This window comes from Phyllopteryx taeniolatus, chromosome 7, assembly GCF_024500385.1.
Source record: "Phyllopteryx taeniolatus isolate TA_2022b chromosome 7, UOR_Ptae_1.2, whole genome shotgun sequence".
Classification (NCBI taxonomy): Eukaryota; Metazoa; Chordata; class Actinopteri; order Syngnathiformes; family Syngnathidae; genus Phyllopteryx; species Phyllopteryx taeniolatus.
This window is the reverse complement of record NC_084508.1, coordinates 17,788,969-17,815,347: the sequence shown is the minus strand read 5'-3', so window position 1 is coordinate 17,815,347 and position 26,379 is coordinate 17,788,969. Positions and strand designations below refer to the sequence as shown.

Below are 26,379 nucleotides of genomic sequence, written 5' to 3'. Positions count from 1 at the left end.
ATTCATCCAAAAGTGTTCTATAGGGTTGAGGTCAGGATTGTGCAGCCCAGTCAAATTCATCCACATCAAACTCATCTGTGTCTTTATGTACCTTGATTTGTGCACTGATGCACAGTCATGTTGGAAGAGGAAGGTGCCATCTCCAAACTAGAATCCCACAAAGTTTGAAATGTCCAAAATATTAGCCCCTGAGCTCCAGTGAAGGGATGTCTGACTGTTTCAGCATACCCAGAGATTCCGGACAGTTAAACAGTTTGGAGATGACCCCTTCCTGGTCCAATGTGTCTCTGCACCAGTGGACCAAGCAAGGTCTATAAAGACATGGATGAGAGGATTTGGTATGGATGAACTCTAATATAATATTATTTAACTATTAGAGTAAATAATGTTTAACTATTTCTTTTGACCTCATCTACAAATGACCTGGCCCATGCGTCCATTGCAAAAATCCAAAGTAGGGCTTGAGCACCAAAAGTTTGTTCCCCCATGCAGTCTAATTGGATTCTTTTTGGCTTCCAAATGTGACACGTCATGCATATCCCATTTCATTTGCTGTGTATTCATATACAGTAGACTGTGACATTTGGGTCTACAAGTCAAGCAAAATTGTTTTAAATAACAGTATGTTAACAGTAAATGAATGTTTACTTTATTAATAAATGTCAAATAGTAGCTTCTTTACCTTTCGGCATGTCCCGTTAGGGTGGAGGCTGGCTTGACCGCAGTCGTTAGGGGTGGTCACAGCGTGTCGTCGTCTTCCATGTAAGCCTATCTTGCGGTGTCCTCTCTGAACACCAACTGCCCTCGTCTTCCCTCATTTGAAACTCCGCTCGCACTCGTGCATCAATTGCTTCTCTTTCCTTCACTTCTGCAATATTTTCATATCACTCAACGCCTTCATTAGCACCTCAAATACCAAGGGGGAAAGTATCAGTAATTTGACGTTTCTATCGGTTTCCAGTGAATCGACAAATCGGGGCTCCACTGATGATGTCTTTTGGTGAAAGCGCTTAGGTCAAGGTGAGCGTTCTTAAGACTTTAACTAATTCAGATCAACTGTTCTGCACCTGAATGATCCCAGTTTTTGGGCTCAGGGGAATTTAGATTAAGATGATTTTGAACGGGCGTCTTTAAATACCCCCGATTACAAAAGACCAGATACAATGACATAAACGACGGTCGACTGGTTTCATTCTCTTCAAATTCGGTGAAAATAATCACCACCATTGTTCTCTGCTTTTCATACCGAGTACGCTGCCATCGGCTACAACGCACACCCCATGACTTGAGCCAACTTTGAATCTTGTCATTTAGAATGTTCCTCCGTTGTTGTTTTTTCCTCTGTTTCAGCTTTGATGACAACACGAGCTGTAATAAAAGGCCCGCCCTGGATGTGCCCCACTCAAGAGAATGTGCATTGGTACCACTAGAGGTAATAAAGCGCCTGTTATCCTTGATCGCATATAAGGGCATTACAATACTTAACTCAGTAAAAACAATTCGGATTATTAGCAGCGGTTACTTCAACATTAAAAATAAATAAATAACGTAAAACAAGTGGACAAATCAAATCTTTAAAACTGTTTTTTAATATTTTTTCCTTTTTGCATTAGTGCAAAACGCACCCAAAACTGCCACCTGAGGGAAGTCTACATCTTTAAATAAAATTAAAAAAAAGCAAAAGTGTACATTTTAGTACAAAATCCCTTTTTAAAAAATTGCACAGTTTGTGTATAATATATATCTATAATCTCAATTTCAAACAAACTTGAAAGGCTCAGAAAGTAAACAATATTGACCAAATAAAAACAATTTCCCTAGAATTTAAAACTGGGGAAATGCAAAACCCTGTTTTCATTTGTGTCAACCATAAATATACATATTTATATGCAAGTTTCTTTCCATATAGACTATGTGCTAGTGTTCAACAAGACAATCAAAATTATTGCAAAGTAGTTGTAGTTCTACTATAAAACATTGTTGAAGTAACAATAAAAGCATCTTTCTGATGAATTTTCCTTGAATTAGGTAAAGAAAAATATTTTTACAACTCTTTTGACCAAACTGACTTTCATTAAGGTTTCCATTTCACAATGGGCATTCGAAGTAATCCATAGAACAATCCACCACACATTTTCCTGACTCCTTTCCCCCCCAGATTATTTTTGTTTAACAATGTAGATAACATCTTTGTCCCAAAGTTACAGTCAACGTCGATACGGGTGGAATCCTTGCACGTTGTGGTTCTGCCCTCTTCCAAACGCGCTGGCAGCTGACTGTGGAGCAGTGGCGTGCTGTGCTGAGACATATGAGGCTGTTGTCTGACATGGGTCTGCAAAGGTGTGGCTGAATGCAGTCAGGTCCTGAGCGTAGCCTGCAGTGGATGAGGGAAATTTGAGGGAAAATGAAAGATGAACTGACTATTGACAATTATCGAACATGTAAAATATCCATCCATCTATTTTCTATAGTACCACTTGTCTTCATTAGGGTCGTGGGTGAGCTGGAGCCTATCCCAGCGAGAAGCAGGGTACACCCTGTATTGGTCGACAGCTAATCGCAAGACACGTAGTGGAGACAAACAACCATTCACACTCATTAACACATATGGGCAGTAGAGTCTTCAATTTACCTAACATGCATGTTTTTGTAATTAGAAAATCCACCCAAGCACCAGGACAACATGCAAACCCCACACAGGAAGGCCACAGCCAAGATTCAAACCCTGGTCTTTAAAAACTGTGATGCCACTCCCCCAATGTAAAATACATCATGTAAAACTAAAAATTAAAAAAAAAAAAACAGTTTGGGTATAAAAATGTCCTCTTTAGGCTATGCTAATTAAAAAAAAATTCTAGCAAACGGTACTCTTGCCTTTTGAAGTTATGAAAAACAGTCAATGTCAGTTGCATATTAGCTTGCTCGTTACAAACTCCTCAGGGGTAAAAGCATCCTGACCAATCAGTGTGACATTCTTCTACGTGGACACTAGGTGGGAGAGTACCTCTGCAAATTGGATGAGAATCATTGACACCCAGTAAAGGAAAGCCAAGCAGTCTGTAAAGAAACCAAATCTTGCTGGTCATGAGTTTTTTTTCTGTTTTGTTTTTTCAACGGGACAAAGTTTTCTAAGTCACAAACACTGATACATGGAACCTTATAATGATTGGAATTGGAGCAACAAGAACTAATTCAACAAAGAGAAACATTTTGGACTTTTCATACTTGCTTTAAAATAAAAAATAACAATAAAAAGACCAACAGACTAGCAGACGGTTGTCTCTGAATGCACGGGAACTGTGTCCTCTAAATTGGCCAGCAATTTATATGACTTCATTTATATTGTGGCATCAGGACATAGAGGGGAAAGTACTGGGTAAACAGGCTGTTGATACAAAAACACAACTGAGCCATGAACATACTGTAATTCTAACCATTAGAGCATCCTTTTTGTTAACGGCCAAAGCAATGCAGAGAAGACAAAAATAAAATAAAATAGGATTTGTCTTGGTATCGTAAAGGAACAGCCACAGCGGGAGACAATAATACGTTTGGAGGTCTGACAGCTAACTTGAATGTAAATTACTTTCAAACACCCTCACAACCAATGGCCACGTTTTACTATACATGCAGTAGTTTGAATGTACATGCAAAATACTTTGCAAAAAAGGCAAAGAACCAGGTTGCAGAAATAGAACAGATACTATAGTAGTGAAGAAATGCTTCTTTAGTTGTTCCGCCTGCCTTTATTGACACACAAACTTGGTTCTATAAAATATGCAAAATATTCCATGCAACTGGAGTGGTGCCTTGAGATATGAGTGACTCGACGTTACAAGATTTTTCAGATACGTGTCGTCATTGGGCCGATTTTTTGCTTTGACTTGCGAGAGCAAACTTGAGATACGAGCGTTGGATTGTGGTATTGAACTCAATTCAACGCACTTCACAATAAGCAGCGGTTTAGTAAATAGTGAACAAGTAACAGATATTTGAATACAAATGGTGGAGCAACACATTTAGACATAACAATACTCACAGGCATATATTATTTATCCTCTACAAAAAATGACGAATATTACAGCATCCTACCCAGTACTATTCTTTTTTGTTTTTGTCTGCATGACTCTAGTATTATACTGCCTCCAAATCGGGCACACCAGAAGGAGCAGCACAATGAGTTGGGTTGCAGCATTAAATCATGATGCACAAACTGTTTAATTCTTTACATTCTATTTAATGGTGTTATTACTCAATGTTTTTATGAAGCACAATATTATAGAGTGTTTTTTCCATTTATTAAAAAACAAAAAATGTTTGTGATGGCAGGCTCTAACGGATGAATGGCATTTCCACTCATTTCAATGGGGAAAGATGATTTGAGATACAAATGTTTTGAATTAAAAGTGTGGTCACGGAAAATATTAAATTTGTATTACGACACCAGTGTATTTTGAGCTATACTGTACACCTTTCCTCTAAATGAATATGAGCTGAAGAAAGTAAATGACTGCAATAATTAGTCGATTTGTTTAAGTGTTGTATGATGTGGATGTACCGTATTTTCACGACCATAAGGCGCACATAAAAGTCTTAAATTTTCCCCAAAATGGACAGGGCGCCTTATAATGCGGCACGCCTTCCTTATGTGTGCACCGAGTTCCAAAATCTGTAAATGTTGTTGTGTGACTTTGATGAGCGCTCCGCTTGACTGACTGGGAGCATTTCCTGCCGACACGCTGCTTATATAGAGGAAAGACTGACGTGACTGAGGACAGCGCCGGTATGTGCATTGTCCAAAACAACATCGGTGTGGCTAAGGAGCCCCAAAAATGGCACCAACGAAGAGACACGCTTACGAAGCACAGTTTAAACTGCAAGCTATCAGTTACGCAGAGGAACATCGGAATATAGCAGCCGCGAGAGAATTCAAGATCCAAGGTTCGCAAGTGGAGAAAGCAGGAAAACGGCCGGGCGAGTTACGCCACCATATGTGAATGGATTGTGGATGCCTGGGCTAACGTATCTGCTTTGACTGTTGTCCGAGCTTTCACGAAAGCCGGCATCATTGCTGAAAAGCCCCCCGGCAACGAGACTGACTCCGACAATGACGAGAGGGAACCCTGCATGTTTGATGGAGAACTTGCTGTTTATTTCGGATACAGAAGATGAGGACTTTGATGGATTTGTGGATGAGGATTGATCAAAAAATAACAAGTACATTGTTAAATACTTCAATAAAGTACAATCGAACTCAGTTTTGCTCCCGCTGCCTTTTTAAAAACATACGCTAGCATGCATATGTTTTAGCGTGCATGCATGCTACCGTATGTTTTACCATGCCTGCGTCCAATAATACGGTGTGCCTTATGTATGTGTTAAATACAGAAATAGGCCCCGTAACTGAGACTGCGCCTTTTAATACGGTGCGCCTTATGGTCGTGAAAATACGGTAGTTAGCTTCAAGTTCCAGTTCATGTAGTACATCAATCAACTTTGTCTATGAAAACTTGAAGACAAAACTTTCCAGCCAATCAAATGCAGGATAGTGATGCGTCCTTATCCATGTGAAGAACTACTGGCAGAAAATAATTGGCATTTAGGGGACATATACTGTACTTTATTTACTGTTATACAGTGGGTACGGAAAGTATTCAGACCCCCTTACATTTTTCACTTTGTTATATTGCAGCCATTTGCTAAAGTCAAAGTTCATTTTTTTCCTAATTAATGTACACACAGGACCCCATATTGACAGAAAAAAATGTAATTGTTGAAATTTTTGCAGATTTATTAAAAAAAGAAATATCACACATCCATAAGTATTCAGACCCTTTGCTGTGACACTCATATATTTAACTCGGGTGCTGTCCATTTCTTCTGACCATCCTTGAGATGGTTCTACACCTTCATAGGAGTCCAGCTGTGTTTGATTATACTGATTGGACTTGATTAGGAAAGCCACACACCTGTCTATATAAGACCTTACAGCACACAGTGCATATCAGAGCAAATGAGAAGCATGAGGTCAAACGAACTGCCTGAAGAGCTCAGAGACAGAATGGTGGCAAGGCACAGATCTGGCCAAGGTTACAAAAAAAATTCTGCTGCACTTAAGGTTCCTAAGAGGACAGTAGCCTCCATAATCCTTAAATGGAAGACGTTTGGGACGACCAGAACCCTTCCTAGAGCTGGCCGTAAACTGAGCAATTGGGGGAGAAGAGCCTTGGTGAGAGAGGTAAAGAAGAACCCCAAAGATTACTGTGGCTGAGCTCCAGAGATGCAGTCGGGAGATAGGAGAAAGTTCTAGAAAGTCAACCATCACTGCAGCCCTCTACCAGTCGGGGCTTTATGGCAGACTTGCCCGACGGAAGCCTCTCCTCATTGCAAGACACATGAAAGCCCTGCATGGAGTTTGCTAAAAAACACCTGAAGGACTCCCAAGATGGTGAGAAATAAGATTCTCTGGTCTGATGAGACCAAGATAGAACTTTTTGGCCCTAATTCTAAGCGGTATGTGTGGAGAAAACCAGGCACTCCTCATCACCTGTCCAATACAGTCCCAACAGTGAAGCATGGTGGTGGCAGCATGCTGTGGGGGTGGTTTTCAGCTGCAGGAGCAGGACGACTGGTTGCAATCGAAGGAAAGATGAATGTGGCCAAGTACGGGGATATCCTGGACGAAAACCTTCTCTAGAGTGCTCAGGACCTCAGACTGGGCCGAAGGGTCACCTTCCAACAAGACAATGACCCTAAGCCAGTGATTTCCAACCTTTATGGAGCCAAGTCACATATTTTACAATTGAAAAAAACACCAACAAACAAAAATGTCACAAAAAGTGGATACATGAATTACTGTATGTACTTTCATTTGTTGTGTCTGTCACTTTGCCTCACTGGCATAAATAGATGAAGAAAGATACATTATTTCTTGGAAATAATTTTTGAGCACTTAAGTAAAATGTGATATTTCCCACGGCACACTATATACAATACTTTTCTTACCATACTGGCTATACGGAAAGTCAGGCTGCCCAGAGGAAGCTTTGCTCAAGTCCTGAGTTGGTGTAGTGGTGGGAGCAAAGCCCAATGTTGCAGTTCCTGGAGTAGTAGGTGGAGGAGGAACCTGCTGAACATACTGTTCTGCTTGAGGAGTGCCAAAACTGTAACCTGTTGTAACACAATAAAATGATACTCAATGACTTTTCTCGAATCATGATTTGGACATCAAACATCTCATACAGTAAATTGTCATCAGCTCACTGGGGATTTTAAAAAGAATACCTCCAAGTTCAACACTACCTTAATGAGCTGTTGTCCACTGTATGACTTAACAAAAAGTGTACTTCTCTGTCTTGTCAAAATATAAAAACATATACAATAGTACATCAACATTAAAAAGGCAAAGAAACAACAGGGTCACAACAATTTAGTAATTTGTGCAATAATGATATATTGAAATATACAACTCAAACCATCTGGGTGTCTTCTAATGGACAATTGAAGCTTTCTTTCAAATTATTATTCAATTATTTTGTCCACGGCATAAACATTGAATGTTGGAGATATGGTTTGCTCACAATTTTTTTTTTTTTTAGCACTCCGAGAAAAGGAAACCCTCACTATCTTTGCTTCACACTCTTTGGTATAGTAAGGACCATCCCTGAATATGAAGTGTCTCAAGATTTTTGGGGGATTCTGCATTCTGTTGAGGAAGAAATTGGACATCTAATATACTCACACTACTTTACTATGTAACTATTGTCCATGTGGTTGCAATCAGCATGTTAGGCATCACTCACCAAATTGAGGTGCGGTGGTGAAGCCCTGCGGAGGGTAGGCCTGAGGTGCAGCAAAGCTACCCGCTGGGGTGGTGACCAGGAATGCACTAAAAGGTGAAGGGGGCTGTGTGGGGGTTCCCCGGCCTGCTGTTAATGGAGGTCCATATCCACCTGATCAATTGGAGAAAAACAATTTCTTAGTCAGACTTCCTATTAAATTGATATGTGCCATCTCAGTTTAAAATTACAATATGCACATTATCCTGTCTGGTTTGGCTCAGAACCGACGTAAGTAACATACTGCATGTATTTGTCCTCTGCAATGTGATTAACTATGAACCAAACCTCTATCATCATCACCATTTTAACAGCTATAAGTTGTGTAGTAAATTTCTCAGTACATCACAAACTTTAATTAAAATTGTTCATTATTTTCACTCATGCCATGAAGCCGTAGTGTGAAAGCACTTGATTTTGAGTAATTTTGCCATCATAAAGTAAAACGGACTTGACTCAGTCATTATAACATGGACAGAACATAAGCAAATACATTATTATTGTTGTTGTTGTTTTTGTTGTTGGCAAGGGAAGGTTGAGACCCTACCTATAGGTTGACCAGTAGTGGAAACCCAAATGCCTTCAAGATGAAAACAAAATAATAAAATGGTTAACACAAAGGGCAAAATTTTCCTCTGACAAGTACAGAGTTGTTCACAAAATCCAATTGAGATTTTAAATATACGTAAGATATATCATTTTCACAGAAAAGTACATTTTACTCAAAACACTAATAATGCCTCTGTATTTGCCTCTTCACACTCACCCTGTGGCCCATAAGGCTGTTGCCAACCCTGGGCAGGCTGTGCTGGCCAACCATTTGCTGCACTCAAGATGGTCCTGGGTGCCCACTGGCCTGGGCCTAGCTGGCCAGGAGCTTTATTGTCACGGGGTTCTGCCTTCTTTACTTCAACCTGGACAAAGGACAGGGAGAACACATTTGGTAACACCAGTAAACGGTCCTTGAAGTCCCCCACCTAGTCAGACCGGTCCTAACCCAAATTTTAAGACTTATATCTCATTGTATGGGGCCAATTTCAAAGGTTTTTCTTTAGGACAATAGTATGGATCGAATGTCTAAATCAACATTATTGTGTAACCAGGAGACAAGTAGAGCTATGTGTATCAGGTACTACAAATCAAATTTAAAAAATCACAATTCAATGGAGTTTTTTATGAAATATTTTGCAAAGATCTAAACATTTAACGCACCTGAGAAACATAGCCTTTTTAAAAATTCAATTAACTGCCTTCTATAAAAAGGACAGTAATCTAATTTAAAGTTACGACTTACCTTTCTCCAGCTAAAGCAAATGAAGAATTTCAATTTATTCTACTTGGAATAAGTTTCAAGGGGGGATGGATGTAGAGAGAAAATTGTATCTCAACTCTAACAGAAGGTAAACATGCAGAAAGAACAAATGAACATTTTTCAGTATAAAATTGAATCTTCATACTGTGTCAAAAGGTAAAACTTGGTTAAAAATATAAAAAGTGACAATGACACCAATAAAACCCATCTCTGCAGCTGGACACAAAAACAGTATGACTAATGATCGTAAGCTTTCTTCGTGGTTTCATTTGGTAGTTGATGGGTACAGTTGAGGTCACCAAACCTATGTATATAGTGGGGGGGAAAGTATTTAATCAGCCACCAATTGTGCAAGTTCTCCCACTTAAAAAGATGAGAGAGGCCTGTAATTTTCATCATAGGTATACCTCACCTATGAGAGACAAAATCAGGAAAAATAAAAAAATAAAAATCAGTCTGGTTTATTAGCAAATAATGCAAAAATAAGTATTTGGTCAATAACAAAAGTTCATCTCAATACTTTGTTATATATCCTTTGTTGGCAATGACGGAGGTCAAATGTTTTCTGTAAGTCTTCACAAGGTTTTCACACACTGTTGCTGGTAGTTTGGCCCATTCCTCCATGCAGATCTCCTCTAGAGCAGTGGTGTTTTGGGGCTGTCGCTGGGCAGACTTTGAACTCCCTCTAAAGATTTTCCATGGGGTTGAGATCTGGAGACTGGCTCCAGGACATTGAAATGCTTCTTACGAAGCCACTCCTTTGTTGCCATGGCGGTGTGCTTGGGATCATTGTCATGCTAAAAGACCCAGCCACGTTTCATCTTCAATGCCCTTGCTGATGGAAGGAGGTTTTCATTCAAAATCTCACGATACATGGTCCCATTCATTCTTTCCTTTACACGGATCAGTCATCCTTGTCGCTTTGCAGAAAAACAGCCCCAAACCATGATGTTTCCACCCCCATGCTTCACAGTAGGTATGGTGTTCTTTGGATGCAACTCATTAATTCATTCTCCTCCAAACACAACAAGTTACGTTTTTACCAAACATTTCTATTTTGGTTTCATCTGACCATGACATTCTTCCAATCCTCTTCTGGATAATCCAAATTGCTCTCTGGCAACCTTCGACGGGCCTGGACATGTACTGGCTTAAGCTGGGGGACATGTCTGCAACTGCAGTATTTGAGTCCCTGGCGACGTAGTGTGTTACTGATGGTAGTCTTTGTTACTTTGGTCCCAGCTCTCTGCGAGTAATTCACTAGGTCCCCCCGAGTGGTTCTGGGATTTTTGCTCACCGTTCTTGTGATCATTTTGACCCCACAGGGTGAGATCTTGCGTGGAGCACCAGATCAAGGGAGATTATCAGTAGTCTTGTATGTCTTTCATTTTCTATGAATTGCTCCCACAGTTGATTTCTTCACACCAAGCTGCTTACCTATTGCAGATTCAGTCTTCCCAGCCTGGTGCAGGTCTACAATTTTGTTTCTGGTGTCCTTTGACAGCTCTTTGGTCTTGGCCATAGTGGAGTTTGGAGTGTGACTGTTTGAAGTTGTGGACAGGTGTCTTTTATACTGATAAATTCAAACAGGTGCCATTATAGAGGATAAACGAGTGGAGGAAAGAGGAACCTCTTAAAGAAGAAGTTACAGGGCTATGAGAGCCAGAAATATTGCTTGTTTGTAGGTGACAAAATACTTATTTTCCACCATAATTTGCTAATAATTTGATTTTTACAAATCAGATGTGATTTCCTGGATTTTATTTTTCTCATTTTGTCTCTCAGAGGTGAGGTATACCTATGATGAAAATTACAGGCCTCTGTCAACATTTTAAGTGGGAGAACTTGCAGTTGGTGGCTGACTAAATACTTTTTTACCCCACTGTGTTCTTATCTACTTAGCATGGATGCATTCACAGTACATTGCATACCCTAAGGTGAGAGACACATTTTGAAAACAAAACAAAACTGGGTGACAAGGCAGAAGCCACTGCAACAAACAGGGAAGGAAATGGGCAGCAACTAAGGGGGAGCCGACCAGAAATAGACTGAGGGGTTGAGTTATTGGGGTCACCTTGCAGGAGGAAAATGAATCACAAATTCCACCCAGCTTTAAAGGTGTTGCTGGCAACCCAAGCCTTCTCTCTTTTTTTTTTTCCTGTCGACCCAATTACGCGCACGTCTGGTAGTGGCCCCCGCTGCCGCCGGCAGCTACCAGAGCACTTTCTCCCGTGGGCATCACAGCTTCGTGTGATGGATAGTATGACTTCTGTAAAGTCCCCAACAGCAGAACTGGGATTTGGTCCTCAGTTTGATGTGCCCCATTTTCTAATTTTGTAACTCAAACCTCCCAAGCACCCTCAGTCCCAGTGTAAGGTAATGTCAAGTCTAGAACAATGGATTAAGTTGAGCCTTGATGCCCGCTCAAAAATCAGGGCAAAGTGAAGGGGGGGGTGTCTAACTGGAGAGTTTATGGGTTGAGCTAAATCCATTATCAATGAGATTGGATTCAACCTAGATATAGGAAAGGGACATTTTGGATGGATGGATAGATATCATGGGTGCCTACTTTGAGTCAGACATTTGATATAAAAAGATTAAACTGAGTCAATTGCCACTTTTAAGTGGAAACAGACAGAGTGGATATAATTGATGTTGTATTACTACATTTTAAATTGTTTAAGACCAATCTGAATTGCAGTACATTGGGTATGGTTTTACCTTTCCACAGACAAGCTTCCAGGTGGGTGATGTTTGCCACATAAAACAGCATCAACATCCATCCATCCATCCATTTTCTGAGCCGCTTCTCCTCACTAGGGTTGCGGGCGTGCTGGAGCCTATCCCAGCTGTCATCGGGCAGGAGGCGGGGTACACCCTGAACTGGTTGCCAGCCAATCGCAGGGCACATAGAAACAAACAACCATTCGCACTCACAGTCATGCCTACGGGCAATTTAGAGTCTCCAATTAATGCATGTTTTTGGGATGTGGGAGGAAACCCACGCAGGCACGGGGAGAACATGCAAACTCCACACAGGCGGGGCCGGGGATTGAACCCGGGTCCTCAGAACTGTGAGGCTGACGCTCTAACCAGTTGTCCAACGTGCCGCACAGCATGAACAACAATGCCAAAATATAAGAGGATGCCCTTAAACATTGCTCTATGGAGACTTATTTTATTTTCTCTCAGTGGAAGGTTTGCCATAATCTGATTCACTTATCTACTCCAAACACAATACAGCTGGCATACACAAAGAAATGAAAAAATAAATTAACAACTATTTTCTCAACTGTGATTATAAAGAGACCTGCAAAAGTATTTAGTATTTGTAAGTTGGATGGACACAGTATGGAGATTCTTTGATTGAGGTCACTCAGGTTTTTAATAACGTAAAAGAAGACATGTTGACGTGGAAGTGACCTGCCAACCAAATATAAAAAAAAACAAAAGAAACAGAATTCATTGGACCAATCCTTTAGGTGAATAATATACTGTAATTCAATGGGTCGTGAATGATTTTTATATTTTGAATTACAGTACAGTACAATTACGTATGCATGAACGTATATAAGGGTTTTTTGATAAAGTTTTTCATTTAATTACTTCTGAGAATACATTTGAGTAAACTCAATTACACCTAACACATCCTAAAGGAGTGGTCACTTTTAAACAGAGCCTTGGGTGACAAGATCTGAAATGCTGAAATATGACAGCATTTGTCAGTGTATAGAGAAAATGCTGTTTTGAGCATGAAACTAGGAAGCCAAATTGTAAGATTCTGCAATGTGAGCAGAACTTGAAAATGAGCCAAACATAAAGCAGACTCACATTATACTGTAATTTAGTCAGTCGTCCAAGCCTCTGTTTTATCTCAAGGTTAAAATAAAACTACAACTACACACTTTTTTGCCCATGATGTCGTGAAAATGCATGTTGACAGCCTGGTCCACTGATTGTTCAGCCTCGAAAGTAATAAATCCAAAACCTAGCCAACGACCAAGAGTGAATCAAGGTAGCAGGGGGTTTGTGACAACACAAGATGAAGAACAGTTTTGGGCTTCGGCAGAGTGAGGATCCATCAAGATTGAGCAAGAGGCTCGTAGGGTTTGGATGACGTCGCACAAACACAAAACAACACAAAATCCAACGCTACACAGCCTGGTGGTTTGAAGCAAACATTACTCTAACATTTTAAGAAATAACTGACTGTTAGACATGAACAATGAAGATTTGTTTATAAATATTAGTGCATCTACTGTATAATAATACAATCTAATACTAGCAAATACAGCAATACTACTACATATACATATTTGATGCGGTTTCATCCAAACCCCACCTTGAATTGTCCTGGGTATTTTGCTTTGGAGCACACATTCGTGGCAGCCATTGTTAATGCATTACAAAAATATGGAGAAAAACAAACTGTAGAATGCCTAAAGCTTTCTCCAAGCTTTCCCAAATTTAATATTTTACTTTGAGTCAGCCAGGATAAGCCAAAATTGTACAATAAAACACTGCAGATGGTAACACAAAGATATAGGCCATAACATCTCACAAAATGACTTGTTTCTGAAGTTTTCATGGGGCATATACAAAGATAATCCGGAACACAAAAAATAAGTTGCAAGAATGTAACAGAAAAGTAACATTTACGTCTTAAAAGTAGTCTCACAGATTGCGCCAAAAAAAAAAAAAAAAACATACAAAATGTTTTTTATCTGACAAACTGTAACAATACTTTTTAAAGTGCTACATTGATCTACTTTCAATTTGATTAATTTCCCACTATGGCAGAACTAGGTTGACTACTCCTCTACTTGGGGACCTAACCTGAATCCGCTTAAACGTCCTAAGAGACAACAGAGATTTTAGAGACCTCTAGCCAAGCATCCCCAAGATATGTGGCCTATTCATATTAATAACATCTGTCAATGTCCTGTCCTCAATCTGAATTTAGAACCACGTTTTGCTCCTAGTTGAAGGAATATTTTGTGTTGACACTGGATTTATTGCATAATAAATTACTCATTCTGTGCTATATTATTATTATACTGTGACAACAATTATTTTAAATATATATGCATTTTCTTACTCTTTAACTAATTTACACAAAAAAAACAAAAAAAAAACAAAGAAGACGTTCAGCCCAGTTCACAACAGATACGACTTTGTGTACACCCCAATGACCGATTGAATGTTTGGGCATTTTCAAAAGTTTGGCCTGTACCTCTGTGGTACCAGTCAATGTACAGTAACCTAAAGGAGAAAAGACAAATCTTAAGAGACACAGTTAATCACATTCAAACAATTCACAAGGAGAAGGGGGGCAGAGAAAGAAAAATAGAAACGGCTCACTTACAAAAATACTTAAATTTCTACATTTGGGAAAACATACTATGCCAGTTAATGTACATGTATCATTTATGTGCAAAATCAAGGTGAAGAAAACTTAGAGACTAAACAGCTAATGATTTTAATGTTTTAAAGTTACATTAATAAAGACTGTGCAATGGTGTTAACTGGTGCATCATGTTAAATTCCAATGACAAACTACTCTCTTTCTCTCCCAACAGAGGGTAAATGAAGTGAAGGAGGAACCGTAACAAAACATGTTGTGGGTCACTGGTCGCAGCATCATTGCTATGTAGGACAAATGTAGACGAAACAGACGTGACTGGAGCTCAGCGGGCAGAGGCCGACACAAACATTGCCCGTGGCAGGTCTGATTCCCAGTGAGGCAATTCACGCTACAAGCGTCTACTGTCAGGGAATTAGGATGGACGCCTTTTTCAGTACCAAACACATAAACCCTAGTTCTTGGGAAATACAAGATCACCATCATGGAGGCCCCTTTGAAGGAAAAATCCCTCTTTGGAACTCAAACTGTTCCCAGTGCTTTTTGCACATTGACCATCTGGCTACCTCTAATGTCTCCCCTTTTCGTTGATGCTTTGCCTCCCAAAGCATCTGCTAACAACTTGCCATTAACTTTTTGCATTCCCTATTTTTCTCTAGATTAAAAAATAAGGCTATGACTCCTTAAAACATCTTCTAAATGGGCTATTATGGAGATAGCCAAAATCTAGAATGTTTTTATGACGTTTGGTAGTTTGCATTACCTTTTACTTTCAACAAGTCAAACAACAGTTGTAACAGATACAGTAAATGTTACAGTGTTCAAAAGCCTGTTCTGAGGTTCTGCTTAAGAACTAAAACGCAAACTAATAATATAGAATATAATATGGTATAATATGTACTGTATATGTGCATATACACACTGTACATGTATACAATATAGAATTTTGACATTTTTAATCTCATATGGGATGATTTCTTTTTAGTTTAATGATGAATATTGAGGTGGCACGGTGGAGACTGGTTAGAGTGTCTTGCTCACAGTTCTGAGGACCGGGGTTCAATCCCCGGCCCCGCCTGTGTGGAGTTTGCAAGTTCTCCCCGTGCCTGCGTGGGTTTTCTCCGGGCACTCCGGTTTCCTCCCACATCCCAAAAACATGCGTGGTAGGTTAATTGACAACTCTAAATTGCCCGTAGGTGTGAATGTGAGTGCGAATGGTTGTTTGTTTGTATGTGTCCTGCGATTGGCTGGCAACCAGTTCAGGGTGTACCCCACCTCCTGCCCGATGATAGCTCCAGCACGCCCGTGAACCTAGTGAGGAGAAGCAGCTCAGAAAATGGATGGATGGATGGATGGATGAATGTTGAGATGGTCATCAGATTGACTCAAGATAATGTTAGTTGAGTTAAAATGTGCATCAGTCTCGTCATGTTAAAGGTCATAAAAATAAAAAAATGGAACACTGACATAAAAGGGTCCAGACAGGAGAGACTAAGAAGTGTTTTTGCGATAGCTTTTGATGTGTTCTCTCTGTCTATTTTGTGTATACTAATATAGCTTGGTATGACCTCAAATGGAGTGCCCACAGACAGGAAGTGCCCCCTCCCAAAAAAAATAAAAATAAAAACACTAATGCCCTGCAGTGATTAAAACGAGGGTACTTTTTAAAGTTGAATGGTCTGTTTCTCTTTGGGCCAGAATAGTTTGTCATTAGATTTAAGATGGTAAGGTATGGAGGGAGGGAGGGTTGAAAACAGGATCAGCTTTTACCTCGGGGCCTCTGCTTCTCCGCATCATAGATCATTACCACCTCTGTGACCTTGAATTGGACAAAGGGAAAGAGTGGTTTAGAAAAGCAGGCAAGGTCCTTTGTTTACCTAAATGAAGACAAATATCAGATTGCTCTTTCCCATTCCATGAAATGTGCTTTTTCATTACACAAGTATGACCCAATGTGTCCAAAAAGTCCTAAAACTAATATGAACTGATTGTCATTGAGCATACTCACCACTCCGAACCTATTGAAATAGTCCCTGAGTTCAGGCTCGCCACAGTTATGGGGGATTCCACCTACAAATATCTTCTTTGATTTATTGCTATCGGCTTTGCTGCCCTTCTGAAAGAAAACAAGGAGTGTATGGATTACAGTGTCTGTTAAAAGATCCCTCTGGGAAGGCCCGCTGAACCATCATCTATTCAGGCAGTGCAAAAGAAATTAGGTTCTCCTCTTGCCCTGGGGTATAATTCTTAACATGTCATGTCAATGCAAACACTAGTCTCCACAGATCAGGGAACACTGCTTCCTCCACTCACTCCCTTCACAATCGCAGTGCACTGCACTCAAACTGTAAAGGCTTGAGGCTGCTCCTACAAGAAAGACTTTAATCAAATGCATCTTTTGCTTTGCCAGTAAAACACTGAGACTTACAATAGCCTCTGACATTCAGAGCCCATGCTTGCAGACAAATATGTGACAAAAGGCAATTAGTTACTCATTTGCTACTCAATGAGACAACATGTCTGTAATCCCTGAGTGGTGGCCACTGTACAATTTCTTTTCACTTTGCTTTCTTTTTCTGTGATGACACTTACACATTTCCTTTTAGCAATCCCCTTCACAGCTATAAAGCAGTTAATTATATTATTATGATCCACGTTCATGGGGCATTTCTGTCACAGCAAAGAAAATACCTCCTTAATGTGCCAGTCACAGGCCAGTCAAGGCTGTTCCTGAGACATTCTGATTTTTTTGCAATCTTTTGGTTTCAATCATATTATAAGGTCCTTCATCGTCATCTAAATCACCTAAATATTAGAAACAGCTCTTAGTGCAGTCCTGTTCTACACCACTGCAAACACAATAACAAAGATAATGTTTGGAAAAAAAATGACTGTCAATCAAAACTGAGCCATAACCCTGAGAAATGACATGAAAGAAAGAAGAATCGATAGAGACCACTTTTTGCAGATTGAGTTGAATACTCTAAATTGCCCGTAGGTGTTAATGTGAGTGGGAATAGTTGTTGTTTATATATGCCCTGCGATTGGCTGGCGACCAGTTCAGGGTCTATCCCGCCTCTCGCCCAGAGTCAGCTGGGATAGGCTCCAGCACACCCGCGACCCTAGTGAGGATAAGCGGTAATGGATGGATGGATGTACGAGTACTTACAGTACATTTCCATACTCGCTGATACCGAGCACTGATACTTGATAATGCCATAATGTCTTGTAATTTTGATGAAAATGTGTTTTGTTTTAATCAAATATGGTTCAAAACACAAACTTTTATTGTACATGGCATAAGTTTCACCCAAATACAGCACTTACATACACACGCAATCAAATATTGTTCAGAAACACAAACTTTTATTGATCGTGGGTTGAATATAACATTTATGTTTTTTTTTGTTTGTTTTTTTTTCATTTAATTGTTTCATGTTTTTTTTCTTTATTATGTACAGCATTTTGTTAGAGCTGCAGTTTTGCAGTGCTCTATAAGTAAAGTTGAGTTGATTTGAGTTCTTATTTACACGGAATAATCCTCTTCCAGTTGCCCGGAGGTAGCCTGTATGTTCTGCTTCTGTTGTGCTCGCTTTGGCGGCCAAGGGGGCAGTATGTATTATGTATGTATCTATACCTTTACAAGACGAAGCTATGTGTTTGCTTAAATTAACAATGTGTAATTCTCTTAATTTTGTGTTAGTTTTACTGTAAACTTGAAGTGGGAGGGTCAATCAGCATCTTGAATTGAGCACACATTGGCCCTTTTTCAAGAACTGTTTGTTAACTGCCAAATTGCACACCGCACACTCAGGGAGGACAGAATAGTATAGTATATGACAAGCTGGTATCGCAGAGATACCCATTGGTGCATCGCTAATAACGGTTTCTGTTTGTTGGTCTCTTGCTTGCTTAGTGAACAGGATTGTGCAAAAATGACTTGACAAAAACACAATAGGATGGTCTTAAACTTTTCAAAATAAACCAGCCTTGGTTTCTCTGTGTCTTGAGTTGCGAACTTGTGGCTCATTATTACAACTATATAATAATCCGTATAACTACTCTATTGTTTCAGGATAAAGACCTAGCATTGTCTGGCCAGAAGAAATCAGATTCTCCTTACCCAGCCTTCCTTGGATCGAGACTTTTCAGGTTGCATTCCTCGAGGAGTGCATGGCTTCGGGTCAATCTGACAGCACAGAGAGGACATGTTTAACCATTTGAGTGTGTCAAATGTTTTTCACACTGGATTATCTGAATACATGGTTGGTGAAATACTGCATTTCTCATGATTAACACATGATAGAGTTCAGGAAACTAACTGTGTGTTTCTATGCAGTCAGAATTGCAATGTGAACTGCCAAACTGGTCAATTTGACTTTGAACAGGTAAGTCTTGTTGGGCAAACAAATGTCAGTCTTTGCAAGGAACGGGTATACTACATAATACACTTGTACTTAACAAACATTTAGCTACTGTTAATAATCAAATACAGTTCAGTTTAACTGGTTACTACAAAATGTCACAAAATATACACATATTGTTTCACAAGCCTTTTAATATGAAATACTTACATTTCTGCCATCTAAATTATGTGGCTTCGTCTCCAGCACTGTCCGTACACAATTGGGGTCTTTGAATTTGACAAAACCAAAGCCTCGTGACTGATTTGTTGTTTTGTCCTTCATTATAACGCAATCCACAACTTCCCCATATTGTGAAAAGTAGTTTCTAAGGGTTTCTGAGGGCAGAAGATAAAACAAGAAAATAATGATAAAACACAACACAACACATGAACACCGCAAATGTGAAATGGTTATGAAAGACATGACTAAGCCCTGCTTGTCTCCTGAACACGAGGGGTAGACGCATGCTTTCAACATGATTATGAAGCTAGGGAAATACCTTCAGATCGGTGTTAAAAAACAAATTAACATCTATATTGCTTTTAGTCATTGTAGTTAAGCAATGTTGATTTTTTTTTTTTAGATAAATACAACATAATATGAAAACACAGAGATGTCATGTATCCAAATTCCTAAAGGCCTGACCCAATGCCATCTTCCATAGCACCAAGCACAAGCCACCACCCTGAGATGTCAGCACACACCCACTGAGCCGAAATGAGCAAGTTACAACAAATGAGGAGTCTGTAATTGCTTTTCTCATTGCTGGGAAGCCCTGCGGACAATGCCAAGGGAACAAGCAGAGTTCCACAGTGCTGTGCTTGTGATCTTTATGGTACAGTGCCGTTAAGACACACACGTCCAAAGTTACACAGTGGTCAAACGAGCAAGCGCCAGTGCAGAGCTCGACACAAGCTAGAGCAGAGGAGGTTGTGGAACTACTGTAGACTAAAAACATTCACCAAAACTCATGTAAATTGAGAACGATTTTAAACATTTAAATTTCTCTTAAGCCAAAAGGTCACACAAGAATCCAGTTTAGAGTGCTGAAAGAAACAATGCTTTAAACCTCATTCCATTGATAAAAATTAGCAAACACTCTGTAATACGTTATCGTCACACAGTCGTTCAAGCTTTACCTGAATTGGATTGTACAACCCCAATTCCAATGAAGTTGGGACGTTGTGTAAAACATAAATAAAAACAGAATACAATGATTTGCGGCGGCACGGTGGACGACTGGTTAGAGCGTCAGCCTCACAGTTCTGAGGACCCGGGTTCAATCCCCGGCCCCGCCTGTGTGGAGTTTGCATGTTCTCCCCGTGCATGCGTGGGTTTTCTCCGGGCACTCCGGTTTCCTCCCACATCCCAAAAACATGCATTAATTGGAGACTCTAAATTGCCCGTAGGTGTGAATGTGAGTGCGAATGGTTGTTTGTTTGTAAGTGCCCTGCGATTGGCTGGCAACCAGTTCAGGGAGTACCCCGCCTCCTGCCCGATGACAGCTGGGATAGGCTCCAGCACGCCCGCGACCCTAGTGAGGAGAAGCGGCTCAGAAAATGGATGGATGGATGATTTGCAAATCATGTTCAACCTATATTTAATTGAATACACTACAAAGACAAGATATTTAATGTTCAAACTGATGAACTTTATTGTTTTTAGCAAGTAATCATTAACTTAGAATTTTATGGCTGCAACTTGTTCCAAAAAAGCTGGGACAGTTTTCAAAAAAGTCTGAGAAAGTTGAGGAATGCTCATCAAACACCTGTTTGGAACATCCTAATTGGGAACAGGTGGGTGCCATGATTTGGTATAAAAGGAGCTCCCCTGAATTGCTCAGTCATTCACAAGCAAAGATGGGGCGAGGTTCACCTCTTTGTGAACAAGTGTGTGAGAAAATAGTCGAACAGTTTAAGGACAATGTTCCTCAACATACAATTGCAATGAATTTAGGGATTTCATCATCTACAGTCCATACCATCATCAAAAGGTTCAGACAATCTGGAAAAATCACTGCATATAAGCGGCAAGGCCAAAAACCAACATTGAATGCCTGTGACCTTCGATCCCTCACGCGGCACTGCATCAATAACCGACATCAACGTGTTAAGAACATCACCACATGGGGTCAGGAACACTTCAGAAACCAATGTCAGTAAATACAGTTTGGCGCTACATCCGTAAGTGCAACTTGAAACTCTACTATGCAAAGCAAAAGCCAATTATCAACAACACCCAGAAACACCGCCGGCTTCTCTGGGCCCAAGCTCATCTAAAATGGACTGATGCAAATTGGAAAAGTGTTCTGTGGTCCGACGAGTCCACATTTCAAATTGTTTTGGGAAATTGTGGCCGTCGTGTCCTCCGGGCCAAAGAGGAAAAGAACCATCTGGACTGTTATGGACGCAAAGTTCAAAAGCCAGCATCTGTGATGGTAGGGGTCTGGGTTAGTGCCAATGGCATGGATAACTTATAAATCTGTGAAGGCACCATTAATGCTGAAAGGTACATGCATGTTTTGGAGAAACATATGCTGCCATCCAAGCAACGTTTTTTTTCATGGACGCCCCTGCTTATTTCAGCAAGACAATGACAAACCACATTCTGCACGTGTTACAACAGCGTGGCTTTGTAGTAAAAGAGTGCAGGTACTAGACCTGTCTCCCATTGAAAATGTGTGGCGCATTATGAAGCGTAAAATACGACAACGGAGACCCTGGACTGTTGAACAGCTGAAGCTGTACATCAAGCAAGAATGGGAAAGAATTCCACCTACAAAGCTTCAACAATTAGTGTCCTCAGTTCCCAAACATGTATTGAATGTTGTTAAAAGAAAAGGTGATGTAACACAGTGGTAAACATGACCCTGTCCCAGCTTTTTTGGAACGTGTTGCAGCCATAAAATTCTAAGTTAATAATTATTTGCTAAAAACAATAAAGTGTATCAGTTTGAACATTAAATATATTGTCTTTGTAGTGTATTAAATTAAATATAGGTCCAACATGATTTTCAAATCATTGTATTCTGTTTTTATTTATGTTGAACACAATGTCCCAACTTCATTGGAATTGGGGTTGTATTAAACAAAACACCTATTCAAATGATATCATTTTCCATCCATCCATTTTCCGTACCGCCTATCCTCACTCGGGTCACGGGCGTGCTGGAGCCTAACCCAGCTATCTTCAGGCGAGAGACGGGGTACACCCTGAACTGGTCGCTAGCCAATCGCAGGGCACATATAAACAAACAACCATTCACACACAAGGGAAATTTAGAGTCTTCAATCAACCTACCACACGTTTTTGGGCTGTGGGAGGAAACAGGAGTACCCGGAGAAAAACCCACGCAGCCACGGGGACAACATGGAAACTCTACACAGGCGGGGCCGGGATTTGAACCCCGGTCCTCAGAACTGTGAGGCAGATTTGCTAACCAGTCTTCCACCAATATAGGTCCAACATGATTTTCAAATCATTGTATTCTGTTTTTATTTATCATTTATCATTCAGCATCATTTTCCCCAAAGACTTATTTCAATCAGCTATATGCATCATGCTTGTACGTTCAATACGCTGTCACACAATTGTTCACAGTTTTAGGGCCATCACACAAAAAGATTGTAAAAAACAAGAATCATTTCAACATTCAGCTCTGGTTCTGGTTTCCCAGGAAAAATGAGACAAAAATCCCTTCTGCTTTTATACAACCTTTTTCAGTCCTAATAAGCTAGAAGCCAATTCCTCCTGTACGACAACAAAATGTGCTACTACTTCCCAGAGACAAATGGCTGTTTATTTACAACACATTGCATACAAATGATCTGAGTAGTCACCTGTTTAAAAATGATATTTAAGATGCATACCTTGTGTGGTGCTCCAGTCTAGGCCACCAACAAATAATTTTCTACAAAAGAAAATGAAAAAAAAATCCATCACAGGTTCACAATTACTGTACGTATAAGTGTAAAGAGTCAGGTCAAGTACAGTGGTGCAAAATGTCAAATACATAAGTGCACACACTCAGGGGCATGTGTGTACACAGACAGGTACACAAGTGTAAACAGTCAAATACAAATGTGTACACAATCAGGTACAATGATGTAAACGGTCAAATACATAAGTGTACACAGTCAGGTACACACATACAGACAGGGAGTTCAAAGGTGTAACTTGAAAGGCACAAAGGTGTAGACAGTGAAATACGCAAATGTGATGCAATGTCAGTTGCACAGGTGTAAACAGTCAAAAACACAATTGTACACTCGGGTACACAGGTTTAAACACCCAAATACATACTGTAAGCGTACCCAGTCAGATAGACAGGTGAAAACAATCAATTACATAGGTGTACATAGTCAAATACAAAGGTGCACAAAGTCAGATACATTAAACAAGAAAGTACGTAGGCGGAAAAAGTAAAGTACATATGTACACAGTTGTAAACAGTCAGATGCACGGGCGTAGTATGCTCAGGTACATGTGCTGCACTGTGTACACCTATTAGTTTAAAAGTCAGATACAGAGGTACAGTCAAGTAAATAAGTGCACAGTCAGGTACACCATTGTAAACAATAAAGTACCCAGGTGGAAACAGTAAAGAACACATCTGTACACACAGTGAGGTAAACCCGTGTGGACAGTCAACTACTTAAGAGTACACAGTCGGTATGGCGTAAAGGTCTAGTAAAAAGGTGTAAACAGAATAGTACATTTATATACAGTCAATCAAGTACATAAGTGCACACAGTCAGGCTGACGAATGTAAACAGTAAAGTACACATGCGGAATCAAGTACAGTAGCATAAACAGTCAAATACATTAGTGTACATGTCCAGGTACACAAATGAAAACAGTAAAGTACACGTGTACACAGTCAGATACACTGGTGTAAATGCTGAGGTACACAGGTGTACACAATGTAGCACATTAGTGCAAAGTCAGACAGAGGTACAACTAGTCAAGTACACAGACAGGTTCGCCGATGTAAATAGTAGACAGGTGTACACTGTAAACATTTAAGTGCAGTAAGTGTAAACTGAAATAAAGAATCAGGTGCATAGGTGGCAACAGCATAGTTTTAGAGGGAGGAAAAAAATCCCACATGCTTTTGTCACATTTTCTCACAGCCATTTAGCCACGTATGTTCGTTTTCACCGTCCAGATGTGACAAAATTGTAAAGGTATAACCAACATGAAACAGGCTGGAGCCGGCTGTATCCAGTCTGAGCACGGTACGTGGTCCCGGTCGGAGAGATGCTCCCGGTGTACACAGACCGTTTCGCTCGGACGCTTCAACTTCAAGAGCACTTTTATCATCCGCACTATTAAGCTCGTTCCATTCAGTGTGGTCGACGACAGACTTGACGACTTGACGACTGTACCAACGGTGGAGGACGAGCGGGAGAAGAGATGCTTAATCCTCCTGCGGTGCCCGCTAAGTGTCCTCTTGGTCAAGTCAGACAGACTTGGACTACACTGGCGAACGTTAGCTAGGCTAGCTCAGATGCTTCGAACCGAGAGGGGGGGGGGGGAAAAACAACCGGCATAAGTGAATAACGTGACACTTTAGCACATTTCCATGACCGGCAATGCGCCAGACGCCAACGCCGAAGTCGCGCGTTTCGTCTTAAGATACCGTACGCGCCAATGCCACCATAAATGTCACTTTTTGCCCATAGTTGCAGGGGCTAGCGGTCTCGCTAACTTACTGGAGCTAACCTAGCTCGTTAGCAAACGCTAGCTGTCAAATGACAACTCGGCAAGAAGGCTGACAGAGTGCAACAACAAAAGTGATTTTCGAAACCGACCGAATCCCTTGTGACACCGCTTCGTAGGAAGGAGCTTACCCGACTTCATCGCCGACCAAGTTGTTGTTCATTTCTGAGGCTTAAGCGGGAGGCTGCGTGAGCTGTGGCCGGCTTCTCGCTTGAGTGCTGCCCCTCTCAGACTGAGAGCGAAGGAAGGTCACTCCGCTTTTTGGTTCAAAACTGTTCTGCGCAATGACGACACTGCAGAGTGCACCGCCTTTAAAGGAACACTGCACCACCACCAGCACAGCAGTGAAAATGTTGGATTCTTTCATGAGCAAGGTCAACTCGAGAGTGCCAAACTGGGCTAAATCAATCTTGTTATGACAAGCATGTCCAAAAAGACCAAGGCATGATGCACATTATTTGGATTATTGTCATTTTATTTTTTTTAACAATTACTTAATAATTTTGTCATGCACAGTGTTGGGGTGTAACAAATTACGTGTAACGAGATTACGTAATTTAATTTGTTTTCAATTATGTAATTGTAATCCATTACATTACTGTGAGGCAATGTGTTGTTAAGTTCAGTTGCTTTTGGAAATTTCCATTACAATGGTAGTTACATTTGAAAATAACAGCAAAAACCTTCTTAAACCGACACTTGTGATTGGCTCGCTCTGTTCATATGCCATTCTGCTGTAAAGCAAAGCAAAGCAAATATATTTATATAGCGTATTTCATACACAAGGTAACCTAATGTGCTTACCATGATTAAAAGCATTTAAAAACAAAGAAAAAAACTGCGTATAAACATTTAAAACAAAGAGAGAGAAAAATAAAATAAAATAAAAATACAATTAAAACAGAGTACAATGCAAGAAATATCATTTAAAAGTTAACCTGGGTTTAAAAACATGCACACTTGGGGTTGACGTCACTTCTGTTGGCAGCTTATTTCATTTGTGTGCAGTATAATAGCTAAATGCTGCTTCACCATGTTTGCACTGTCCACTATTTGACCTGAGTCTGTCGATCTCAGAGCCCTACTGGGTTTATATTCCATTAGCATTTCATTCATGTATTCAGGACCTAAACCGTTTAGTGATTTAAAGACCATTAGCAGAACTTTAAAATCTATCTGTAGTCTCAAACATGACATATTTTTCCAAATATGACCTCGAAGCATCACCTTGTGGTGCAATCGATTAGTTGATCTGAGAGTTTGAAAATGTTCGATTCATAGTCATATGAAACGATATTGTCTAAATTTGCACACATTTATCATTAGGTCAACATGGTATAATGTTTTCCAAATGCTGTACACAAATATGTGTATTTTCTATGTGTTGCAAAGGAGAACAAAATTCCTGTATTTGCGCTCATGACTACATTATTTGCTGCGACTCTATCTGGCAAAGTCTTTTTGTCAAACATTGATGTCAAATGTTGCAGCACTAAATGGATTCAAATCAAATCAGGTTTTTTTTCACAGCCTTGGAAAAGATCATAGCTGGTAGAAAATCTCTCTCTGTGACATTATGTGTATAAAATAAGCCATTGACAGCGTACCTTCTTGTGCATGGTATTTTGTATTCCCAATGCTGTTACAGGTCTCCAAGGAAGCAAAAGTGTCACGTCAATTAGATCTTTTCATTCAGTATGATGTTTGTGTTTAGAAGGTGTTCTTGTGTTCATATCTGTC

General features: G+C 40.1%; 1 protein-coding gene across 5 annotated transcripts; it reads right to left on the bottom strand.

The window, feature by feature from the left end:
• Window positions 1–1,571: 1,571 nt before the first annotated feature.
• On the bottom strand, window positions 1,572–25,038 carry dazap1 (DAZ associated protein 1). 5 transcript variants are annotated; one of them, XR_009789239.1, is made up of 13 exons: window positions 24,771–25,038; window positions 22,788–22,828; window positions 19,087–19,253; window positions 18,636–18,701; window positions 16,521–16,628; window positions 16,283–16,331; window positions 13,056–13,138; window positions 8,605–8,752; window positions 8,386–8,418; window positions 7,803–7,952; window positions 7,006–7,170; window positions 6,548–6,772; window positions 2,237–2,374 (listed from the first exon to the last, which is right to left on the bottom strand). XR_009789239.1 is itself a non-coding variant. In XM_061778199.1 (12 exons), the coding sequence occupies exons 1-12, from the start codon at window positions 24,800–24,802 to the stop codon at window positions 2,208–2,210; spliced, it is 1,206 nt and encodes a 401-aa protein (XP_061634183.1). In that variant the 5' UTR covers window positions 24,803–25,018; the 3' UTR covers window positions 1,572–2,207. The 5 variants fall into 5 exon arrangements, 4 of the variants coding, with proteins under 4 accessions (XP_061634183.1, XP_061634182.1, XP_061634184.1 ...); XM_061778199.1 differs by lacking the exon at window positions 6,548–6,772 and having other exon boundaries at window positions 1,572–2,374; window positions 16,521–16,625; window positions 24,771–25,018; XM_061778198.1 differs by lacking the exon at window positions 6,548–6,772 and having other exon boundaries at window positions 1,572–2,374; window positions 24,771–25,014.
• Window positions 25,039–26,379: the final 1,341 nt, after the last annotated feature.